At 52.1% G+C, this 20,880-nt stretch overlaps 1 protein-coding gene across 9 annotated transcripts in view; it reads left to right on the top strand.

Moving 5' to 3' along the window:
- LOC118948220 (serine/arginine repetitive matrix protein 2-like) overlaps nucleotides 1-18,486 on the top strand; it is a 48,398-nt gene extending 29,912 nt beyond the window's left edge. For 3 of the 9 annotated variants that reach the window (XM_036973183.1, XM_036973190.1, XM_036973191.1), the window contains 2 exons: nucleotides 11,967-17,815; nucleotides 17,965-18,486. In XM_036973183.1, coding sequence (XP_036829078.1) covers nucleotides 11,967-17,815; nucleotides 17,965-17,972 — 5,857 coding nt within the window. In that variant the 3' untranslated portion in view covers nucleotides 17,973-18,486. The remainder of the gene's footprint in view (nucleotides 1-11,966; nucleotides 17,816-17,964) is intronic. The other 6 variants (XM_036973189.1, XM_036973188.1, XM_036973186.1 and 3 more) reach the window with 6 other exon arrangements.
- Nucleotides 18,487-20,880: the final 2,394 nt, after the last annotated feature.

Raw genomic sequence — 20,880 nt, 5'->3', positions numbered from 1 at the left:
TATCACCACTCAACTCTTATGGTGGGCTGTTATCACCACTCAACCCTTATGGGGGTCGCCTCTATAAAGACAGGCTGTTATCACCTCTCAACCCTTATGGGGGTCACCTCTATAAAGACAGGCTGTTATCACCTCTCAACCCTTATGGTGGGCTGTTATCACCACTCAACCTTTATGGTGGGCTGTTATCACATCTCGACCCTTATGGGGGTCGCCTCTATAAAGACAGGCTGTTATCACCTCTCAACCCTTATGGGGGTCACCTCTATAAAGACAGGCTGTTATCACATCTCAACCCTCATGGTGGGCTGTTATCACCTCTCAACCCTTATGGGGGGGTCGCCTCTATAGACAGGCTGTTATCACATCTCAACCCTTATGATGGGCTGTTATCACCACTCAACTCTTATGGTGGGCTGTTATCAACTCTCAACTCTTATGGTGGGCTGTTATCACCTGTCAACCCTTATGGTGGGCTGTTATCACCACTCAACTCTTATGGTGGGCTGTTATCACCACTCAACCCTTATGGGGGTCGCCTCTATAAAGACAGGCTGTTATCACCTCTCAACCCTTATGGGGGTCACCTCTATAAAGACAGGCTGTTATCACCTCTCAACCCTTATGGTGGGCTGTTATCACCTCTCAACTCTTATGGTGGGCTGTTATCACCTCTCAACTCTTATGGTGGGCTGTTATCACCTCTCAACTCTTATGGTGGGCTGTTATCACCTCTCAACTCTTATGGTGGGCTGTTATCACCACTCAACTCTTATGGTGGGCTGTTATCACCTCTCAACTCTTATGGTGGGCTGTTATCACCTCTCAACCCTTATGGTGGGCTGTTATCACCACTCAACTCTTATGGTGGGCTGTTATCACCACTCAACCCTTATGGGGGTCGCCTCTATAAAGACAGGCTGTTATCACCTCTCAACCCTTATGGGGGTCACCTCTATAAAGACAGGCTGTTCTCACCTCTCAACCCTTATGGTGGGCTGTTATCACCACTCAACCCTTATGGTGGGCTGTTATCACATCTCGACCCTTATGGGGGTCGCCTCTATAAAGACAGGCTGTTGTCACCACTCAACACTTATGGGGGTCGCCTCTATAAAGACAGGCTGTTATCACCTCTCAACCCTTATGGGGGTCGCCTCTATAAAGACAGGCTGTTATCACCACTCAACCTTTATGGTGGGCTGTTATCACATCTCGACCCTTATGGGGGTCGCCTCTATAAAGACAGGCTGTTATCACCTCTCAACCCTTATGGGGGTCACCTCTATAAAGACAGGCTGTTATCACATCTCAACCCTCATGGTGGGCTGTTATCACCTCTCAACCCTTATGGGGGGGTCGCCTCTATAGACAGGCTGTTATCACATCTCAACCCTCATGGTGGGCTGTTATCACCTCTCAACCCTTATGGGGGTCGCCTCTATAAAGACAGGCTGTTATCACCTCTCAACCCTTATGGTGGGCTGTTATCACCACTCAACTCTTATGGTGGGCTGTTATCAACTCTCAACTCTTATGGTGGGCTGTTATCACCTCTCAACCCTTATGGTGGGCTGTTATCACCACTCAACCCTTATGGGGGTCGCCTCTATAAAGACAGGCTGTTATCACCTCTCAACCCTTATGGGGGTCACCTCTATAAAGACAGGCTGTTAACACATCTCAACCCTCATGGTGGGCTGTTATCACCTCTCAACCCTTATGGTGGGTCGCCTCTATAAAGACAGGCTGTTATCACATCTCAACCCTCATGGTGGGCTGTTATCACATCTCGACCCTTATGGGGGTCGCCTCTATAAAGACAGGCTGTTGTCACCACTCAACCCTTATGGGGGTCGCCTCTATAAAGACAGGCTGTTATCACCTCTCAACCCTTATGGGGGTCACCTCTATAAAGACAGGCTGTTATCACATCTCAACCCTTATGGTGGGCTGTTATCACCACTCAACTCTTATGGTGGGCTGTTATCACCACTCAACTCTTATGGTGGGCTGTTATCACCACTCAACCCTTATGGGGGTCGCCTCTATAAAGACAGGCTGTTATCACCTCTCAACCCTTATGGGGGTCACCTCTATAAAGACAGGCTGTTATCACCTCTCAACCCTTATGGTGGGCTGTTATCACCACTCAACCTTTATGGTGGGCTGTTATCACATCTCGACCCTTATGGGGGTCGCCTCTATAAAGACAGGCTGTTATCACCTCTCAACCCTTATGGGGGTCACCTCTATAAAGACAGGCTGTTATCACATCTCAACCCTCATGGTGGGCTGTTATCACCTCTCAACCCTTATGGGGGGGTCGCCTCTATAGACAGGCTGTTATCACATCTCAACCCTTATGATGGGCTGTTATCACCACTCAACTCTTATGGTGGGCTGTTATCAACTCTCAACTCTTATGGTGGGCTGTTATCACCTGTCAACCCTTATGGTGGGCTGTTATCACCACTCAACTCTTATGGTGGGCTGTTATCACCACTCAACCCTTATGGGGGTCGCCTCTATAAAGACAGGCTGTTATCACCTCTCAACCCTTATGGGGGTCACCTCTATAAAGACAGGCTGTTATCACCTCTCAACCCTTATGGTGGGCTGTTATCACCTCTCAACTCTTATGGTGGGCTGTTATCACCTCTCAACTCTTATGGTGGGCTGTTATCACCTCTCAACTCTTATGGTGGGCTGTTATCACCTCTCAACTCTTATGGTGGGCTGTTATCACCACTCAACTCTTATGGTGGGCTGTTATCACCTCTCAACTCTTATGGTGGGCTGTTATCACCTCTCAACCCTTATGGTGGGCTGTTATCACCACTCAACTCTTATGGTGGGCTGTTATCACCACTCAACCCTTATGGGGGTCGCCTCTATAAAGACAGGCTGTTATCACCTCTCAACCCTTATGGGGGTCACCTCTATAAAGACAGGCTGTTCTCACCTCTCAACCCTTATGGTGGGCTGTTATCACCACTCAACCCTTATGGTGGGCTGTTATCACATCTCGACCCTTATGGGGGTCGCCTCTATAAAGACAGGCTGTTGTCACCACTCAACACTTATGGGGGTCGCCTCTATAAAGACAGGCTGTTATCACCTCTCAACCCTTATGGGGGTCGCCTCTATAAAGACAGGCTGTTATCACCACTCAACCTTTATGGTGGGCTGTTATCACATCTCGACCCTTATGGGGGTCGCCTCTATAAAGACAGGCTGTTATCACCTCTCAACCCTTATGGGGGTCACCTCTATAAAGACAGGCTGTTATCACATCTCAACCCTCATGGTGGGCTGTTATCACCTCTCAACCCTTATGGGGGGGTCGCCTCTATAGACAGGCTGTTATCACATCTCAACCCTCATGGTGGGCTGTTATCACCTCTCAACCCTTATGGGGGTCGCCTCTATAAAGACAGGCTGTTATCACCTCTCAACCCTTATGGTGGGCTGTTATCACCACTCAACTCTTATGGTGGGCTGTTATCAACTCTCAACTCTTATGGTGGGCTGTTATCACCTCTCAACCCTTATGGTGGGCTGTTATCACCACTCAACCCTTATGGGGGTCGCCTCTATAAAGACAGGCTGTTATCACCTCTCAACCCTTATGGGGGTCACCTCTATAAAGACAGGCTGTTAACACATCTCAACCCTCATGGTGGGCTGTTATCACCTCTCAACCCTTATGGTGGGTCGCCTCTATAAAGACAGGCTGTTATCACATCTCAACCCTCATGGTGGGCTGTTATCACCTCTCAACCCTTATGGGGGTCGCCTCTATAAAGACAGGCTGTTATCACCTCTCAACCCTTATGGGGGTCACCTCTATAAAGACAGGCTGTTATCACCTCTCAACCCTTATGGTGGGCTGTTATCACCACTCAACCCTTATGGTGGTCGCCTCTATAAAGACAGGCTGTTGTCACCACTCAACCCTTATGGGGGTCGCCTCTATAAAGACAGGCTGTTATCACCTCTCAACCCTTATGGTGGGCTGTTATCACCACTCAACTCTTATGGTGGGCTGTTATCACCACTCAACTCTTATGGTGGGCTGTTATCACCACTCAACTCTTATGGTGGGCTGTTATCACCACTCAACCCTTATGGGGGTCGCCTCTATAAAGACAGGCTGTTATCACCTCTCAACCCTTATGGGGGTCACCTCTATAAAGACAGGCTGTTATCACCTCTCAACCCTTATGGTGGGCTGTTATCACATCTCGACCCTTATGGGGGTCGCCTCTATAAAGACAGGCTGTCATCACCTCTCAACCCTTATGGGGGTCACCTCTATAAAGACAGGCTGTTATCACATCTCAACCCTCATGGTGGGCTGTTATCACCTCTCAACCCTTATGGGGGGGTCGCCTCTATAGACAGGCTGTTATCACATCTCAACCCTTATGGTGGGCTGTTATCACCACTCAACTCTTATGGTGGGCTGTTATCAACTCTCAACTCTTATGGTGGGCTGTTATCACCTCTCAACCCTTATGGTGGGCTGTTATCACCACTCAACTCTTATGGTGGGCTGTTATCACCACTCAACCCTTATGGGGGTCGCCTCTATAAAGACAGGCTGTTATCACCTCTCAACCCTTATGGGGTCACCTCTATAAAGACAGGCTGTTATCACCTCTCAACCCTTATGGTGGGCTGTTATCACCACTCAACTCTTATGGTGGGCTGTTATGACCTCTCAACCCTTATGGTGGGTCGCCTCTATAAAGACAGGCTGTTATCACATCTCAACCCTCATGGTGGGCTGTTATCACCTCTCAACCCTTATGGGGGTCGCCTCTATAAAGACAGGCTGTTATCACTTCTCAACCCTCATGGGGGTCGCCTCTATAAAGACAGGCTGTTATCACATCTCAACCCTCATGGTGGGCTGTTATCACCTCTCAACCCTTATGGGGGTGTCGCCTCTATAAAGACAGGCTGTTATCACATCTCAACCCTCATGGTGGGCTGTTATCACCTCTCAACCCTTATGGGGGTCGCCTCTATAAAGACAGGCTGTTATCACCTCTCAACCCTTATGGTGGGTCGCCTCTATAAAGACAGGCTGTTATCACCTCTCAACCCTTATGGGGGTCGCCTCTATAAAGACAGGCTGTTATCACCTCTCAACCCTTATGGTGGGTCGCCTCTATAAAGACAGGCTGTTATCACCACTCAACCCTTATGGTGGGCTTTTATCACCGCTCAACCCTTATGGGGGTCGCCTCTATAAAGACAGGCTGTTATCACCACTCAACCCTTATGGGGGTCGCCTCTATAAAGACAGGCTGTTATCACATCTCAACCCTCATGGTGGGCTGTTATCACCTCTCAACCTTTATGGGGGTCGCCTCTATATCTCAACCCTTATGGGGGTCGCCTCTATAAAGACAGGCTGTTATCACATCTCAACCCTCATGGTGGGCTGTTATCACCTCTATAAAGACAGGCTGTTATCACCTCTCAACCCTCAACCCTCGCCTCTATAAAGACAGGCTGTTATCACCTCTCAACCCTTATGGTGGGTCGCCTCTATAAAGACAGGCTGTTATCACCTCTCAACCCTTATGGTGGGTCGCCTCTATAAAGACAGGCTGTTATCACCACTCAACCCTTATGGTGGGCTTTTATCACCGCTCAACCCTTATGGGGGTCGCCTCTATAAAGACAGGCTGTTATCACCTCTCAACCCTTATGGGGGTCGCCTCTATAAAGACAGGCTGTTATCACCACTCAACCCTTATGGGGGTCGCCTCTATAAAGACAGGCTGTTATCACCTCTCAACCCTTATGGGGGTCACCTCTATAAAGACAGGCTGTTATCACCTCTCAACCCTTATGGTGGGCTGTTATCACCACTCAACCCTTATGGGGTCGCCTCTATAAAGACAGGCCGTTATCACCTCTCAACCCTTATGGGGGTCACCTCTATAAAGACAGGCTGTTATCACCTCTCAACCCTTATGGTGGGCTGTTATCACCTCTCAACTCTTATGGTGGGCTGTTATCACCTCTCAACTCTTATGGTGGGCTGTTATCACCTCTCAACTCTTATGGTGGGCTGTTATCACCTCTCAACTCTTATGGTGGGCTGTTATCACCACTCAACTCTTATGGTGGGCTGTTATCACCTCTCAACTCTTATGGTGGGCTGTTATCACCTCTCAACCCTTATGGGGGTCGCCTCTATAAAGACAGGCTGTTATCACCTCTCAACCCTTATGGGGGTCACCTCTATAAAGACAGGCTGTTATCACCTCTCAACCCTTATGGTGGGCTGTTATCACCACTCAATCCTTATGGTGGGCTGTTATCACATCTCGACCCTTATGGGGGTCGCCTCTATAAAGACAGGCTGTTGTCACCACTCAACCCTTATGGGGGTCGCCTCTATAAAGACAGGCTGTTATCACCTCTCAACCCTTATGGGGGTCGCCTCTATAAAGACAGGCTGTTATCACCACTCAACCTTTATGGTGGGCTGTTATCACATCTCGACCCTTATGGGGGTCGCCTCTATAAAGACAGGCTGTTATCACCTCTCAACCCTTATGGGGGTCACCTCTATAAAGACATGCTGTTATCACATCTCAACCCTCATGGTGGGCTGTTATCACCTCTCAACCCTTATGGGGGTTCGCATCTATAGACAGGCTGTTATCACATCTCAACCCTCATGGTGGGCTGTTATCACCTCTCAACCCTTATGGGGGTCGCCTCTATAAAGACAGGCTGTTATCACCTCTCAACCCTTATGGTGGGCTGTTATCACCACTCAACTCTTATGGTGGGCTGTTATCAACTCTCAACTCTTATGGTGGGCTGTTATCACCTCTCAACCCTTATGGTGGGCTGTTATCACCACTCAACTCTTATGGTGGGCTGTTATCACATCTCGACCCTTATGGGGGTCGCCTCTATAAAGACAGGCTGTTGTCACCACTCAACCCTTATGGGGGTCGCCTCTATAAAGACAGGCTGTTATCACCTCTCAACCCTTATGGGGGTCGCCTCTATAAAGACAGGCTGTTATCACCACTCAACCTTTATGGTGGGCTGTTATCACATCTCGACCCTTATGGGGGTCGCCTCTATAAAGACAGGCTGTTATCACCTCTCAACCCTTATGGGGGTCACCTCTATAAAGACAGGCTGTTAACACATCTCAGCCCTCATGGTGGGCTGTTATCACCTCTCAACCCTTATGGTGGGTCGCCTCTATACAGACAGGCTGTTATCACATCTCAACCCTCATGGTGGGCTGTTATCACCTCTCAACCCTTATGGGGGTCGCCTCTATAAAGACAGGCTGTTATCACCTCTCAGCCCTTATGGGGGTCACCTCTATAAAGACAGGCTGTTATCACCTCTCAACCCTTATGGTGGGCTGTTATCACCACTCAACCCTTATGGTGGGCTGTTATCACATCTCGACCCTTATGGGGGTCGCCTCTATAAAGACAGGCTGTTGTCACCACTCAACCCTTATGGGGGTCGCCTCTTTAAAGACAGGCTGTTATCACCTCTCAACCCTTATGGTGGGCTGTTATCACCACTCAACTCTTATGGTGGGCTGTTATCACCACTCAACTCTTATGGTGGGCTGTTATCACCACTCAACCCTTATGGGGGTCGCCTCTATAAAGACAGGCTGTTATCACCTCTCAACCCTTATGGGGGTCACCTCTATAAAGACAGGCTGTTATCACCTCTCAACCCTTATGGTGGGCTGTTATCACCACTCAACCTTTATGGTGGGCTGTTATCACATCTCGACCCTTATGGGGGTCGCCTCTATAAAGACAGGCTGTTATCACCTCTCAACCCTTATGGGGGTCACCTCTATAAAGACAGGCTGTTATCACATCTCAACCCTCATGGTGGGCTGTTATCACATCTCAACCCTTATGGTGGGCTGTTATCACCACTCAACTCTTATGGTGGGCTGTTATCAACTCTCAACTCTTATGGTGGGCTGTTATCACCTCTCAACCCTTATGGTGGGCTGTTATCACCACTCAACTCTTATGGTGGGCTGTTATCACCACTCAACCCTTATGGGGGTCGCCTCTATAAAGACAGGCTGTTATCACCTCTCAACCCTTATGGGGGTCACCTCTATAAAGACAGGCTGTTATCACCTCTCAACCCTTATGGTGGGCTGTTATCACCACTCAACTCTTATGGTGGGCTGTTATCACCTCTCAACCCTTATGGTGGGTCGCCTCTATAAAGACAGGCTGTTATCACATCTCAACCCTCATGGTGGGCTGTTATCACCTCTCAACCCTTATGGGGGTCGCCTCTATAAAGACAGGCTGTTATCACCTCTCAACCCTTATAGGGGTCGCCTCTATAAAGACAGGCTGTTATCACATCTCAACCCTCATGGTGGGCTGTTATCACCTCTCAACCCTTATGGGGGTGTCGCCTCTATAAAGACAGGCTGTTATCACATCTCAACCCTCATGGTGGGCTGTTATCACCTCTCAACCCTTATGGGGGTCGCCTCTATAAAGACAGGCTGTTATCACCTCTCAACCCTTATGGTGGGTCGCCTCTATAAAGACAGGCTGTTATCACCACTCAACCCTTATGGTGGGCTTTTATCACCGCTCAACCCTTATGGGGGTCGCCTCTATAAAGACAGGCTGTTATCACCACTCAACCCTTATGGGGGTCGCCTCTATAAAGACAGGCTGTTATCACATCTCAACCCTCATGGTGGGCTGTTATCACCTCTCAACCTTTATGGGGGTCGCCTCTATATCTCAACCCTTATGGGGGTCGCCTCTATAAAGACAGGCTGTTATCACATCTCAACCCTCATGGTGGGCTGTTATCACCTCTATAAAGACAGGCTGTTATCACCTCTCAACCCTCAACCCTCGCCTCTATAAAGACAGGCTGTTATCACCTCTCAACCCTTATGGTGGGTCGCCTCTATAAAGACAGGCTGTTATCACCTCTCAACCCTTATGGGGGTCGCCTCTATAAAGACAGGCTGTTATCACCTCTCAACCCTTATGGTGGGTCGCCTCTATAAAGACAGGCTGTTATCACCTCTCAACCCTTATGGTGGGCTGTTATCACCACTCAACTCTTATGGTGGGCTGTTATCACCACTCAACTCTTATGGTGGGCTGTTATCACATCTCGACCCTTATGGGGGTCGCCTCTATAAAGACAGGCTGTTGTCACCACTCAACCCTTATGGGGGTCGCCTCTATAAAGACAGGCTGTTATCACCTCTCAACCCTTATGGTGGGCTGTTATCACCACTCAACTCTTATGGTGGGCTGTTATCACCACTCAACCCTTATGGGGGTCGCCTCTATAAAGACAGGCTGTTATCACCTCTCAACCCTTATGGGGGTCACCTCTATAAAGACAGGCTGTTATCACCTCTCAACCCTTATGGTGGGCTGTTATCACCACTCAACCTTTATGGTGGGCTGTTATCACATCTCGACCCTTATGGGGGTCGCCTCTATAAAGACAGGCTGTTATCACATCTCAACCCTCATGGTGGGCTGTTATCACATCTCAACCCTTATGGTGGGCTGTTATCACCACTCAACTCTTATGGTGGGCTGTTATCAACTCTCAACTCTTATGGTGGGCTGTTATCACCTCTCAACCCTTATGGTGGGCTGTTATCACCACTCAACTCTTATGGTGGGCTGTTATCACCACTCAACCCTTATGGGGGTCGCCTCTATAAAGACAGGCTGTTATCACCTCTCAACCCTTATGGGGGTCACCTCTATAAAGACAGGCTGTTATCACCTCTCAACCCTTATGGTGGGCTGTTATCACCACTCAACTCTTATGGTGGGCTGTTATCACCTCTCAACCCTTATGGTGGGTCGCCTCTATAAAGACAGGCTGTTATCACATCTCAACCCTCATGGTGGGCTGTTATCACCTCTCAACCCTTATGGGGGTCGCCTCTATAAAGACAGGCTGTTATCACCTCTCAACCCTTATAGGGGTCGCCTCTATAAAGACAGGCTGTTATCACATCTCAACCCTCATGGTGGGCTGTTATCACCTCTCAACCCTTATGGGGGTGTCGCCTCTATAAAGACAGGCTGTTATCACATCTCAACCCTCATGGTGGGCTGTTATCACCTCTCAACCCTTATGGGGGGGTCGCCTCTATAAAGACAGGCTGTTATCACCTCTCAACCCTTATGGTGGGTCGCCTCTATAAAGACAGGCTGTTATCACCACTCAACCCTTATGGTGGGCTTTTATCACCGCTCAACCCTTATGGGGGTCGCCTCTATAAAGACAGGCTGTTATCACATCTCAACCCTCATGGTGGGCTGTTATCACCTCTCAACCTTTATGGGGGTCGCCTCTATATCTCAACCCTTATGGGGGTCGCCTCTATAAAGACAGGCTGTTATCACATCTCAACCCTCATGGTGGGCTGTTATCACCTCTATAAAGACAGGCTGTTATCACCTCTCAACCCTCAACCCTCGCCTCTATAAAGACAGGCTGTTATCACCTCTCAACCCTTATGGTGGGTCGCCTCTATAAAGACAGGCTGTTATCACCTCTCAACCCTTATGGGGGTCGCCTCTATAAAGACAGGCTGTTATCACCTCTCAACCCTTATGGTGGGTCGCCTCTATAAAGACAGGCTGTTATCACCACTCAACCCTTATGGTGGGCTTTTATCACCGCTCAACCCTTATGGGGGTCGCCTCTATAAAGACAGGCTGTTATCACCTCTCAACCCTTATGGGGGTCGCCTCTATAAAGACAGGCTGTTATCACCACTCAACCCTTATGGGGGTCGCCTCTATAAAGACAGGCTGTTATCACCACTCAACTTTTATGGGTTGATCACAGACAGTGTCACCAGCAAAGCACCCCCACACCATCACACATCCTCCTCCATGCTTCACGGTGGGAACCACACATGCTGAGATCATCCGTTCACCTACTCTGCATCTCACCAAGAAATGGCGTTGGAACCAAACATCTCCAATTTGGACTCGTTTCCACCGGTCTAATGTCCATTGCTCGTGTTTCTTGGCCCAATCAAGTCTCTTCTTATTGGTGTCCTTTAGTAGTGGTTTCTTTACAGCAATTCGACCATGAAGGCCTGATTCACACAGTCTCCTCTGAACAGTTAATGTTGAGATGTGTCTGTTACTTGAACTCTGAAGCATTTATTTGGGCTGCAAATTCTGAGGCTGGTAACTCTAGTGAACTCATCCTCTGCAGCAGAGGTAACTCTGGGTCTTTCCTGTGACATTCCTCATGAGAGCCAGTTTCATCACAGCACTTGATGATTGTTGCGACTGAACTTGAAGAAACTTTCAAAGTTCTTGACGTTTTCCGTATTGACTGACCTTCATGTCTTAAAGTAATGATGGACTGTCGTTTCTCTTTGCTTATTTGAGCTGTTCTTGCCATAATATGGACTTGGTATTTTACCAAATAGGGCTATCTCCTGTATACCACCCCTACCTTGTCACAACACAACTGATTGGCTCAAACGCATTAAGAAGGAAAGAAATTCCACAAATTAACTTAAGGCACACCTGTTAATTGAAATGCATTCCAGGTGACTACCTCATGAAGCTGGTTGAGAGAATGCCAAGAGTGTGCAAAGCTGTCAAGGCAAAGGGTAGCTACTTTGAAGAATCTCAAATATTGCTAAATTTAAGTAGATTTTTTCCGTATGAGACCACCAGTGCTTTGTGTTGACTGTTAGAGTTGTTGACCGTCTGTTCTGCGTTGGTATAAAGCCTCTCTGCCTTCATAAATAAACCGGCTTCTGTTGTGTGGTCATTGTTTCTGTGATGGTAATGAATCTGCATAAGAATGAGTCCTACGGTTTACTTGGTGAATCTAATGAAGCGGCTCCTTTTAAATGAAATTAAAGATTTTTCCTATCCCCTGTCTATCTCTAGCTCCCTGTTGCCCCCGGTTACGGATGAACCCCAGAGGGAAGCAGAGGATGCTGGGATGCCCGATGCCCCAAGTGGGAGGAGCTCTGCTCTGGAAGCGGTACGCTCCACGTTATGCCCCGCCCATCGCTCTCTGCTCCAGCGAATCCTGAGGCTCGCCCACCAGCAGCACCGTCTATCATTGGCCTACAGGGACGCCCATCGCCGCCTCGTCCCGCCCCCAGACCCTCTCTGCGGCCACCTGGTGGCCAAACAACAGGACGACACTTCCTCTCCTCCTTCCTTCACTGGCTGTTGGAGCCGTCGTGGAGCCACGCGTCCGACTGACTGGAAGACACCAGGTGGTCCAGGCTGTTGCTGCTGGCTGCCTCCTGTCTGTTTCTGCCTCCAGAGCCTCCGCTGCCTGTCCTGCCAGAGCCTGTCCCTGGGACACATCACCACTGGGGTTCGCTCCTCCTCTTCTCTGTGCTCTTTCACATCCTCCTCTTCTCGTTCATCCTCCGCTCTGTGCCCTAATCCCTCAGTCTGTCCCGTGGCCTCTGTCTGTTGCTCCAACCCCCAGCCCTGTGCCTCCTGCTGCTCAGAACACACCTACCTGGCCCCGGTCAGACACACAACCCCGGGAGGTGGAGGAGGAAGCGAGTGCCCTGTCCTCAAGAGAGAGCGATCCCGCACCCCCTCTCCTCCCCCTCTCTCCCCCATACCCTCAGACATGGACGGTAAGGAGGAAGACAAGCCTCCCTCTCTTCTGCAGCAGGAGGGGGAAAAAGAGGAGGAGGCTGGGTGTGGTGGGGAGGTGGGTGAGGACAGGGAGCAGCAGGAGGGGGAAAAAGAGGAGGAGGCTGGGTGTGGTGGGGAGGTGGGTGAGGATCCTCCACTCAGCTCTGCCTTAGCCAATCACAACCTAGAGAAGGATCCCCACCTGACGACCTCGGCCAATCGGCACATTGCAGAGTCCCAGGCCGACGCCCACCTGAGTGAGATCATCACCACCGTTCTGAACACGGGTGGCGGCAGCGACTACAGCCTAAACGACATGTTGCATCACCATGACAACAACGAGAGCCATCCACCTCGGACGCGTTCCCGGCGGCGACAGGAGGCCCTGGCTGCCATGGCGACTTTGCCCGACCAGTCGTCCGCCCGGCGCCAGACCGTGCTAATCAAACGGGAGCTGGCCAGGCTGAACCAATCGCTGGGCAGGAGGCTGTCGCTAGGGAAGAACAAGAGCCGCAGTGCCACGCCCTTTTCTACCTGCTCGTCACCTGAACCAACCCCTGTTACAGCAGAGATAGACAGAATCACAGAGGAGGAGGGAGAGACCGGTAGAGTGAAGGAGGGAGAGACCGGTAGAGTGGAGGAGGGAGAGACCGGTAGAGTGAAGGAGGGAGAGACCGGGGAGGGAGAGACCGGTAGAGTGAAGGAGGGAGAGAGCGGTAGAGTGAAGGAGGGCGAGACCGGTAGAGTGAAGGAGGGCGAGACCGGTAGAGTGAAGGAGGGAGAGACCGGTAGAGTGAAGGAGGGAGAGAGCGGTAGAGTGAAGGAGGGCGAGACCGGTAGAGTGAAGGAGGGCGAGACCGTTAGAGTGAAGGAGGGTGAGACCGGTAGAGTGAAGGAGGGAGAGACCGGTAGAGTGAAGGAGGGAGAGACCGGTAGAGTGAAGGAGGGAGAGACCGGTAGAGTGAAGGAGGGCGCGACGTCGAAGGTGACAGCAGAGGAGGCAGGTCCAGTGAGAGTCACGAAGGATAGAGTCGGCATGAAGGAGGAGATGGAGAAACCCCCAGTCCTCTCCTCTACACAACAGAGTCCCCCGCAGGAGGACCAACACAAACCAGAGAGCTGGAACATCACCTGTCAGGACAGCAGTAGGAGTGACCTCCCTGAGAAGAGGAAAGAGGAGGAGTCACCAGGTAGTACCAGCAGCACCTGTGACCATGGCAGTGGTCTTCCTGAGAGGAGTAGAGAGGAAGAGGAGGAGTCACCAGGTAGTACCAGCAGCACCTGTGACCATGGCAGTGGTCTTCCTGAGAGGAGTAGAGAGGAAGAGGAGGAGTCACCAGGTAGTACCAGCAGTGGTCTTCCTGAGAGGAGTAGAGAGGAAGAGGAGGAGTCACCAGGTAGTACCAGCAGCGCCTGTGACCATGGCAGTGGTCTTCCTGAGAGGAGTAGAGAGGAAGAGGAGTCACCAGGTAGTACCAGCAGTGGTCTTCCTGAGAGGAGTAGAGAGGAAGAGGAGGAGTCACCAGGTAGTACCAGCAGTGGTCTTCCTGAGAGGAGTAGAGAGGAAGAGGAGGAGACAGCAGGCAGCAGCAAGGACAGTAGCAGAGTGTCAGCCAGGAATAGCCCTTCCCACCCCTGCAGAACCAGGAGAGGCAGCAGGTCCCAGCCAGGCTGCAACAGCCAGGTGGTGGTGGGGAGGAGCAGCGAGGCTGGGAGGTCCAGGAGGAGCATCGTCCCTCCCCAGCGGTTCTCCTCCTACGTCACAGAGCCCAGGATGATGTATTCTGCTGCCTGTTTCTCAGAGAGGATCTTCTCCGCCCAGAGGACGCCAAAGGATCGGCAACCACTCAATGCCCCCAACACCAATTGCACAGACTCCCCGTCCTCGGCCACAGACACGGCTGAGGGGTTGGGCGAAGCAAGAGAAGAGGAATTACCGCTGGCATCCAGTCCTGAGGATGTCAGTCAGGAGAGGATGGGAGGCAGAGGCTGTAGATCAACAGCAAGAGGTCAGACTTCAGACCGTGAGTCACAGAGACGAGGTCAGGTGATTCCCGTCACTGCAGCTTCCTCTGAGCAGCAGAGTCCCCCTAAACAGCGCTCCCAGAACAGGGCAGACGTTAGGCTCAGAGCAGCCAAACCTTTTGGGCGCTTACGCTCCTCCCACTCCGCCCAACAGTCCCAACCAGCGAGCCCTCAGACAGCCTCCAGGCCAGAGGTCCCCACAGGGCAGCCTCAGTACATCAGCCCCATCAAGCTGATGTTTGTGTCTGCAGTAGTGGGTGAGGAGGGGGTGAGGTACACCCTGAAGGCGGCTGCACCAGGATCCAGCTGGCATGGACAGGAGACCTTTGACCCCTGTGAGGAGTCATCGTGGGCTGGAAGTCCAGAGAAGACCCCAGAGAAGACTCACAATCCACCGAAGACCAGGAGTCCACCACAGACCAGGAGTCCACCGAAGACCAGGAGTCCACCCCAGACCAGGAGTCCACCCCAGACCAGGAGTCCACCCCAGACCAGGAGTCCCCTCCAGACCAGGAGTCCCCTCCAGACCAGGAGTCCCCTCCAGACCAGGAGTCCACCCAAGAACACCATATCGTCATCACCAAAGCTGTGTGGAACGATGAGACGAGGAGAGGGGGGTAGCCCGCCAAAACGGTCTCCCGGGTCCCAGAACGGAGACGGCTCGCCTCCTTTTCGTGAAACCACCCCCACAAAGAGACGTCCGGGACGTCCCAAGAAACTGGGCCCCCAGCTGGAGAAGAGGGCCAAGAGGCCGATCGGCCGCCCGCCCAAGCAAAGGGGTGTAGAGCCGAGCTGTGGCTCCAGGCAGGGTGGTCAGGACCGGTCCAGTGGAGTTCCCTTAGGCTGCAGCACCAGGGAGGAGGGCAACGAGGAGAGAGACCCAGCCAACAGGAACCTGAAGATCACCGTGGTGTACGGACGCTCCCACAGGACAAAGAGGACAGTGTCGGAGGAGGCTGCTTGTCTCCAGGCTACAGAGCAGCTGATGGATCTGAACTTCGTCAGACCGGTGAAGGAGAAGAGGTTCGCTCCCCATGCCAGCAACAGCAGCAACATTATCAAGTGCCAGAAGCTGCAGTGTACCGCGGCCATGCGTCGTCCAGGGAGACCCGCCAAGGTCAAGATCTCCGGAATCTCTGTTACCGTCACCACCACGTCGCCGGGGAAACGCAAGGTCCACATGAACCGGGACAGGAAATCTCCGGAGAAGCTCTGTCAGCGGAAAGCCCTCCTTCCTGAACCCCAGCCTTCCAAAGAGCCCAGGAAAATCAGCAGCACGCCGACTAGCGAGGACGCCACTCGGATGCAGATAGAGAGAACGACAGAGTCCAAGGATGGAGAGAGGGAGCGTCAGACCCAGACTCCTCCTGTGTTGGCGGTGCGTCACTCTGTGAGAGTGAGGAAGCCTTCAGTATACCTGCTTCACTCTGTAGCCACCTCCACCTCTAGGTCCCTGAGCCACAGTACCGCCCTGCTGCGCCGATCCAGACAGCTACTGATCAACAGGGCCAGCAGCAAGGGCAGCCATCGCAAGAGGAAGGAGGAGGGAGGAGAGGACACCCCAGGGCGGGAGGAGCTGCTGTCCGGGAGGGAGGAGAGGAGGAGCGAGGGAAGAGGAGGGGTGTTGTGTGAGGACCTGAGCCAGGTAGCGGGGGTTTCGGTAGACTCCATTTTCCCAGCCAGCTCCAGCGAGGCGTTGAGGTGGTGGCCCGTCTCCTCCGACCAGGACAGCCTGAACCAAGAGCTGGCTCGCAGGATCCGCCTCATATCCCAAAGCTGGGTCGCTGCCACTGCCGCTACCACCCATACCACCAGGACGGGGACGATCATGTCCGCCAAGCAGAGACTCGACGACGACTCTTTGTCCTCCTGGGAGCCAGAGGTTGGGTCGGCAGTGCGGCTGCTGTTTGACCGGCGCTGCAGCGTGGAGAGGCTGGCCTCCTGGTTCATGCAGACCACTGAGACTCAGTCTCTGGGCATTGTGAAGAAGACCAGCTCCCGAAACCCCTATGAGCTCCTGCACTACCCCCGGAACGCCAGCAGGGAGAGCGTCTTTCCCAGCCCGCAGACCATACGACTACGCAAACACATCAAGAAGTTTGCCAAAGCTGTGCCGAAGAGCCCCGCCCAGCTCCGTCTGGCCCAGGAACGGCTCCAACGTGGAAGAGAGCTGAATGCCAGGCGGCGTCTGTTCACTGCGAGGCCGGCGTCTGGCGGGCTGCGTCTTAGAGCTCCTTGTAGGAAGGTCAGGGCCCTCGGGACGTACAGAACCACTCTGCTCAGAGTCAGAGAAAAGTTCCTCACCTGGGCCCTCAGAGCCAAGCAGCCCAACAGGCTGATCTGGAGGAGAAGCCTGGTGGAGGAAGGCAACTCACCTCACCAGGTCTGGCCTTCTGCTCAGCCCAGGGAGGAGCTCACCAGGTCTCCACATCACCACTGTCTACCTGCCTCCTCAGAGACCAGTCATCCCTGCAGCCCCAACCAGCTGACAGGCCTCACCAAACAGCAGCGTCTCAGCTCTAAAGCCTGGAGTCCAGAGAGACTGAAGGAGTGTTGCGTGTTCCTCAAGAAGATCAACTCCCCCGACACAGAGTCCACCGTTGAGAAGGAGTGGGACGTCTGCACCGTCAATCTAGACGACACATACTGCCCCGACGAGACCAGACAGGAGGAGAGGAGCGGAGAGGACGACAAAGCTGTGAAAACGGAGAGAAGGAAGAGGAGAGTTCCCTGGAAGGAGTCTAGCGGCTCGCCGCAGGAGGTGATGGTTCAGGAGCACAACCAGGTCCGAGCCGGGAACAGGAGAGGCAAACAGAAAAATTCAGGGAAGGCCACGAGCCAATCACAGACCCCGCCGCCAACGAAAGCCACGAGCCAATCCCCGACCCCGACGCCAGCGAAAGCCACGAGCCAATCACCGACCCCGCCGCCAGCGAAAGCCACGAGCCAATCACCGACCCCGCCGCCAGCGAAAGCCACGAGCCAATCCCCGACCCCGCCGCCAGCGAAAGCCACGAGCCAATCACCGACCCCGCCGCCAACAAAAGTCATGAGAAAATCGCGTGGGAGGGGCCTGACCGGGCCGCGGTGGCGTGACTTTATACTGGGTAATGACTTTATCTTCCTGTTGTTTCGTTTACATTCTGACAGTCAAGTAGCCGAAGTATAGAAGTATCCTTAATCTGGATCCATATTGTTGTACAGTTATAGATCATTGTTTTATCACAAAACATTCTACTCTCCCTCATCTCTGCAGGAACCTGACTGTCCTCCGTCCCGTCTCCGCGGTGACTGTGTTGTAACTGTATTGGCGGGACGCTCCTCCCTCCATCTCCGCGGTGACTGCGCGTAAAACAACTCGGTGCCTTCAGACTGCCCCTTGGCATTATGTAGCAGAAGGAAACGTTGAACCAGAAGAAGCTTACCATTGCACTATTTTTAAACTATTCAGCCCCCCCCCCCCCCCACACACACACACACACTGCTTTAACAAAACCAAACTGTGTATATGTTTGTACAGAACGTTTGTTTTTAAAACTTTGACACACCTTTCTTCTGCCTTGTCTGATACAACTACCAACCCATCAAGTTCTGTTGTAATGAGCCTGGAGGCCCGTTTGGGAGAGGACACATTCAAACCCTGCGTCTACTATGACACCCTATCCCCTATATATAGGGCACTATTTTAGACCAGAGCCCTATGGCACCCTATCCCCTATATATAGGGCACTATTTTAGACCAGAGCCCTATGGCACCCTATTCCCTATATATAGGGCACTATTTTAGACCAGAGCCCTATGGCACCCTATTCCCTATATATAGGGCACTATTTTAGACCAGAGCCCTATGGCACCCTATTCCCTATATATAGGGCACTATTTTAGACCAGAGCCCTATGGCACCCTATTCCCTATATAAGGGCACTATTTTAGACCAGAGCCCTATGGCACCCTATTCCCTATATATAGGGCACTATTTTAGACCAGAGCCCTATGGCACCCTATTCCCTATATATAGGGCACTATTTTAGACCAGGGCCATATAATGTTCAGGTATAAAGTAGTGCACTATATAGGGAATAGGGTGCCATAGGGCTGTGGTATAAAGTAGTGCACTATATAGGGAATAGGGCGCCATAGGGCTGTGGTATAAAGTAGTGCACTATATAGGGAATAGGGTGCCATAGGGCTGTGGTATAAAGTAGTGCACTATATAGGGAATAGGGTGCCATAGGGCTCTGGTCTAAAGTAGTGCACTATATATAAGAAATAGGGTTCCCTTTGGGTCTGATTCTCTCCTCCATGATGTGTGCACTTCCCCTCGTGGATTTATAAACATTATAGATGTAAACATCAGTTTGGGAGGGAGGGAGTTTCACCATCAGTTTGGGAAGGAGGGAGTTTCACCTTCAGCTTGGGAGGGAGGGAGTTTCACCTTCAGCTTGGGAGGGAGGGAGTTTCACCTTCAGCTTGGGAGGGAGGGAGTTTCACCTTCAGCTTGGGAGGGAGGGAGTTTCACCTTCAGCTTGGGAGGGAGGGAGTGTCACCTTCAGCTTGGGAGGGAGGGAGTTTCACCATATTACCTAACACTAGTCCACGTTAGATCCATGAGGGAGGGAGTTTCACCATATTACCTAACACTAGTCCACGTTAGATCCATGAGGGAGGGACAGTTCAGTGTGGTAGGAACTGAACTAGGTTTTTAGACTGCCACGGCAGCCATTTTGTATGAAGATTAAAGTGTTTGCTGCATTAAAGAAGCAGCACCACGATCCCCCCCTCCTCCCCCTCCAAAACAACATACCTCACGATCTAACGGCTCAACCAGCAGACTGGAGCTGGACCGACGCCCCGATGACAACAAACCCCCCCCCATAGTGTCAAACTCATTCCACTGGAGGGGTTGAGTGTCTGTGGGTTTTTGTTCCTGATTGAATGGAATTAAAAAGGTCACTAATTAGTAAGGAACTCCCCCCTCACCTGGTTGTCTAGGTCTTTAATTGAAAGGGGGAAACCCAGCAGACACTAGGGCCCTGCTTGGAATCAGTTTGACCCCCCCCCCCCCGCCCTATTTAGTGCCCTACCAGAGCCGCTCCGGTCAAGGGTAGTGCACAAGGTGCTATTTGTGACTTAAACCCTACTTACTTCATATCGACTCTGTCCAGAAGCTACGGGCTCATCTCGAAGGACACCGTACCCCCGACGTAGCACACGACTCTGGGCCGTGGCGTGGTGAAGAGGACGTGATGCAGGATGTCTTTCAGTACGGCCCGGGACCCGGGAACCACCTTCTAGTGTGACGTTTTAAAGCTAATGAGATCTCTGCTAACGGGGAACATTGCCTTGAAGCCTTCTGTCTTTTAAACAATGTTGTTGTTGTTGTTGGGCTTTTCTGTCTGTTCTTTGGTTTCTTAGTTTTCACCCAGAGCATTAATGAATTAAACATGTGAATGAAATGAGTCCTGCCTGTCGTGTGTGAACATTATTAACCCTGTACACCCCACTACCCCCCCCCCCAGAGGTTTTTTACCCTGTACACCCCACTTACCCCCCCCCCCCCCCCCACAGAGGTTATTAACCCTGTACACCCCACTTACCCCCCCCCCCCCCCCACAGAGGTTATTAACCCTGTACACCCCACTACCCCCCCCCCCCTGAGGTTATTAACCCTGTACACCCCACTACCCCCCCCCCCCCAGAGGTTATTAACCCTGTACACCCCACTACCCCCCCCCCAGAGGTTAACCCTGTACACCCCACTACCACCCCCCAGAGATTATTAACCCTGTACACCCCACTACCCCCCCCAGAGGTTATTAACCCTGTACACCCCACTACCCCCCCCCCCCCAGAGGTTATTAACCCTGTACACCCCACTACCCCCCCCCCCAGAGGTTATTAACCCTGTACACCCCACTACCCCCCCCCCCCAGAGGTTAACCCTGTACACCCCACTACCCCCCCCCCCCAGAGTTTATTAACCCTGTACACCCCACTACCCCCCCCCCCCCAGAGGTTAACCCTGTACACCCCACTACCCCCCCCCCCCCCTGAGATTATTAACCCTGTACACCCCACTACCCCCCCAGAGGTTATTAACCCTGTACACCCCACTACCCCCCCCAGAGGTTATTAACCCTGTACACCCCACTACCCCCCCAGAGGTTATTAA

This window comes from Oncorhynchus mykiss, unplaced genomic scaffold (assembly GCF_013265735.2).
Source record: "Oncorhynchus mykiss isolate Arlee unplaced genomic scaffold, USDA_OmykA_1.1 un_scaffold_225, whole genome shotgun sequence".
Taxonomy (NCBI): domain Eukaryota; kingdom Metazoa; phylum Chordata; class Actinopteri; order Salmoniformes; family Salmonidae; genus Oncorhynchus; species Oncorhynchus mykiss.
Note: the sequence above shows the minus strand (reverse complement) of the source record. Positions and strands in the feature narration are given on the sequence as shown.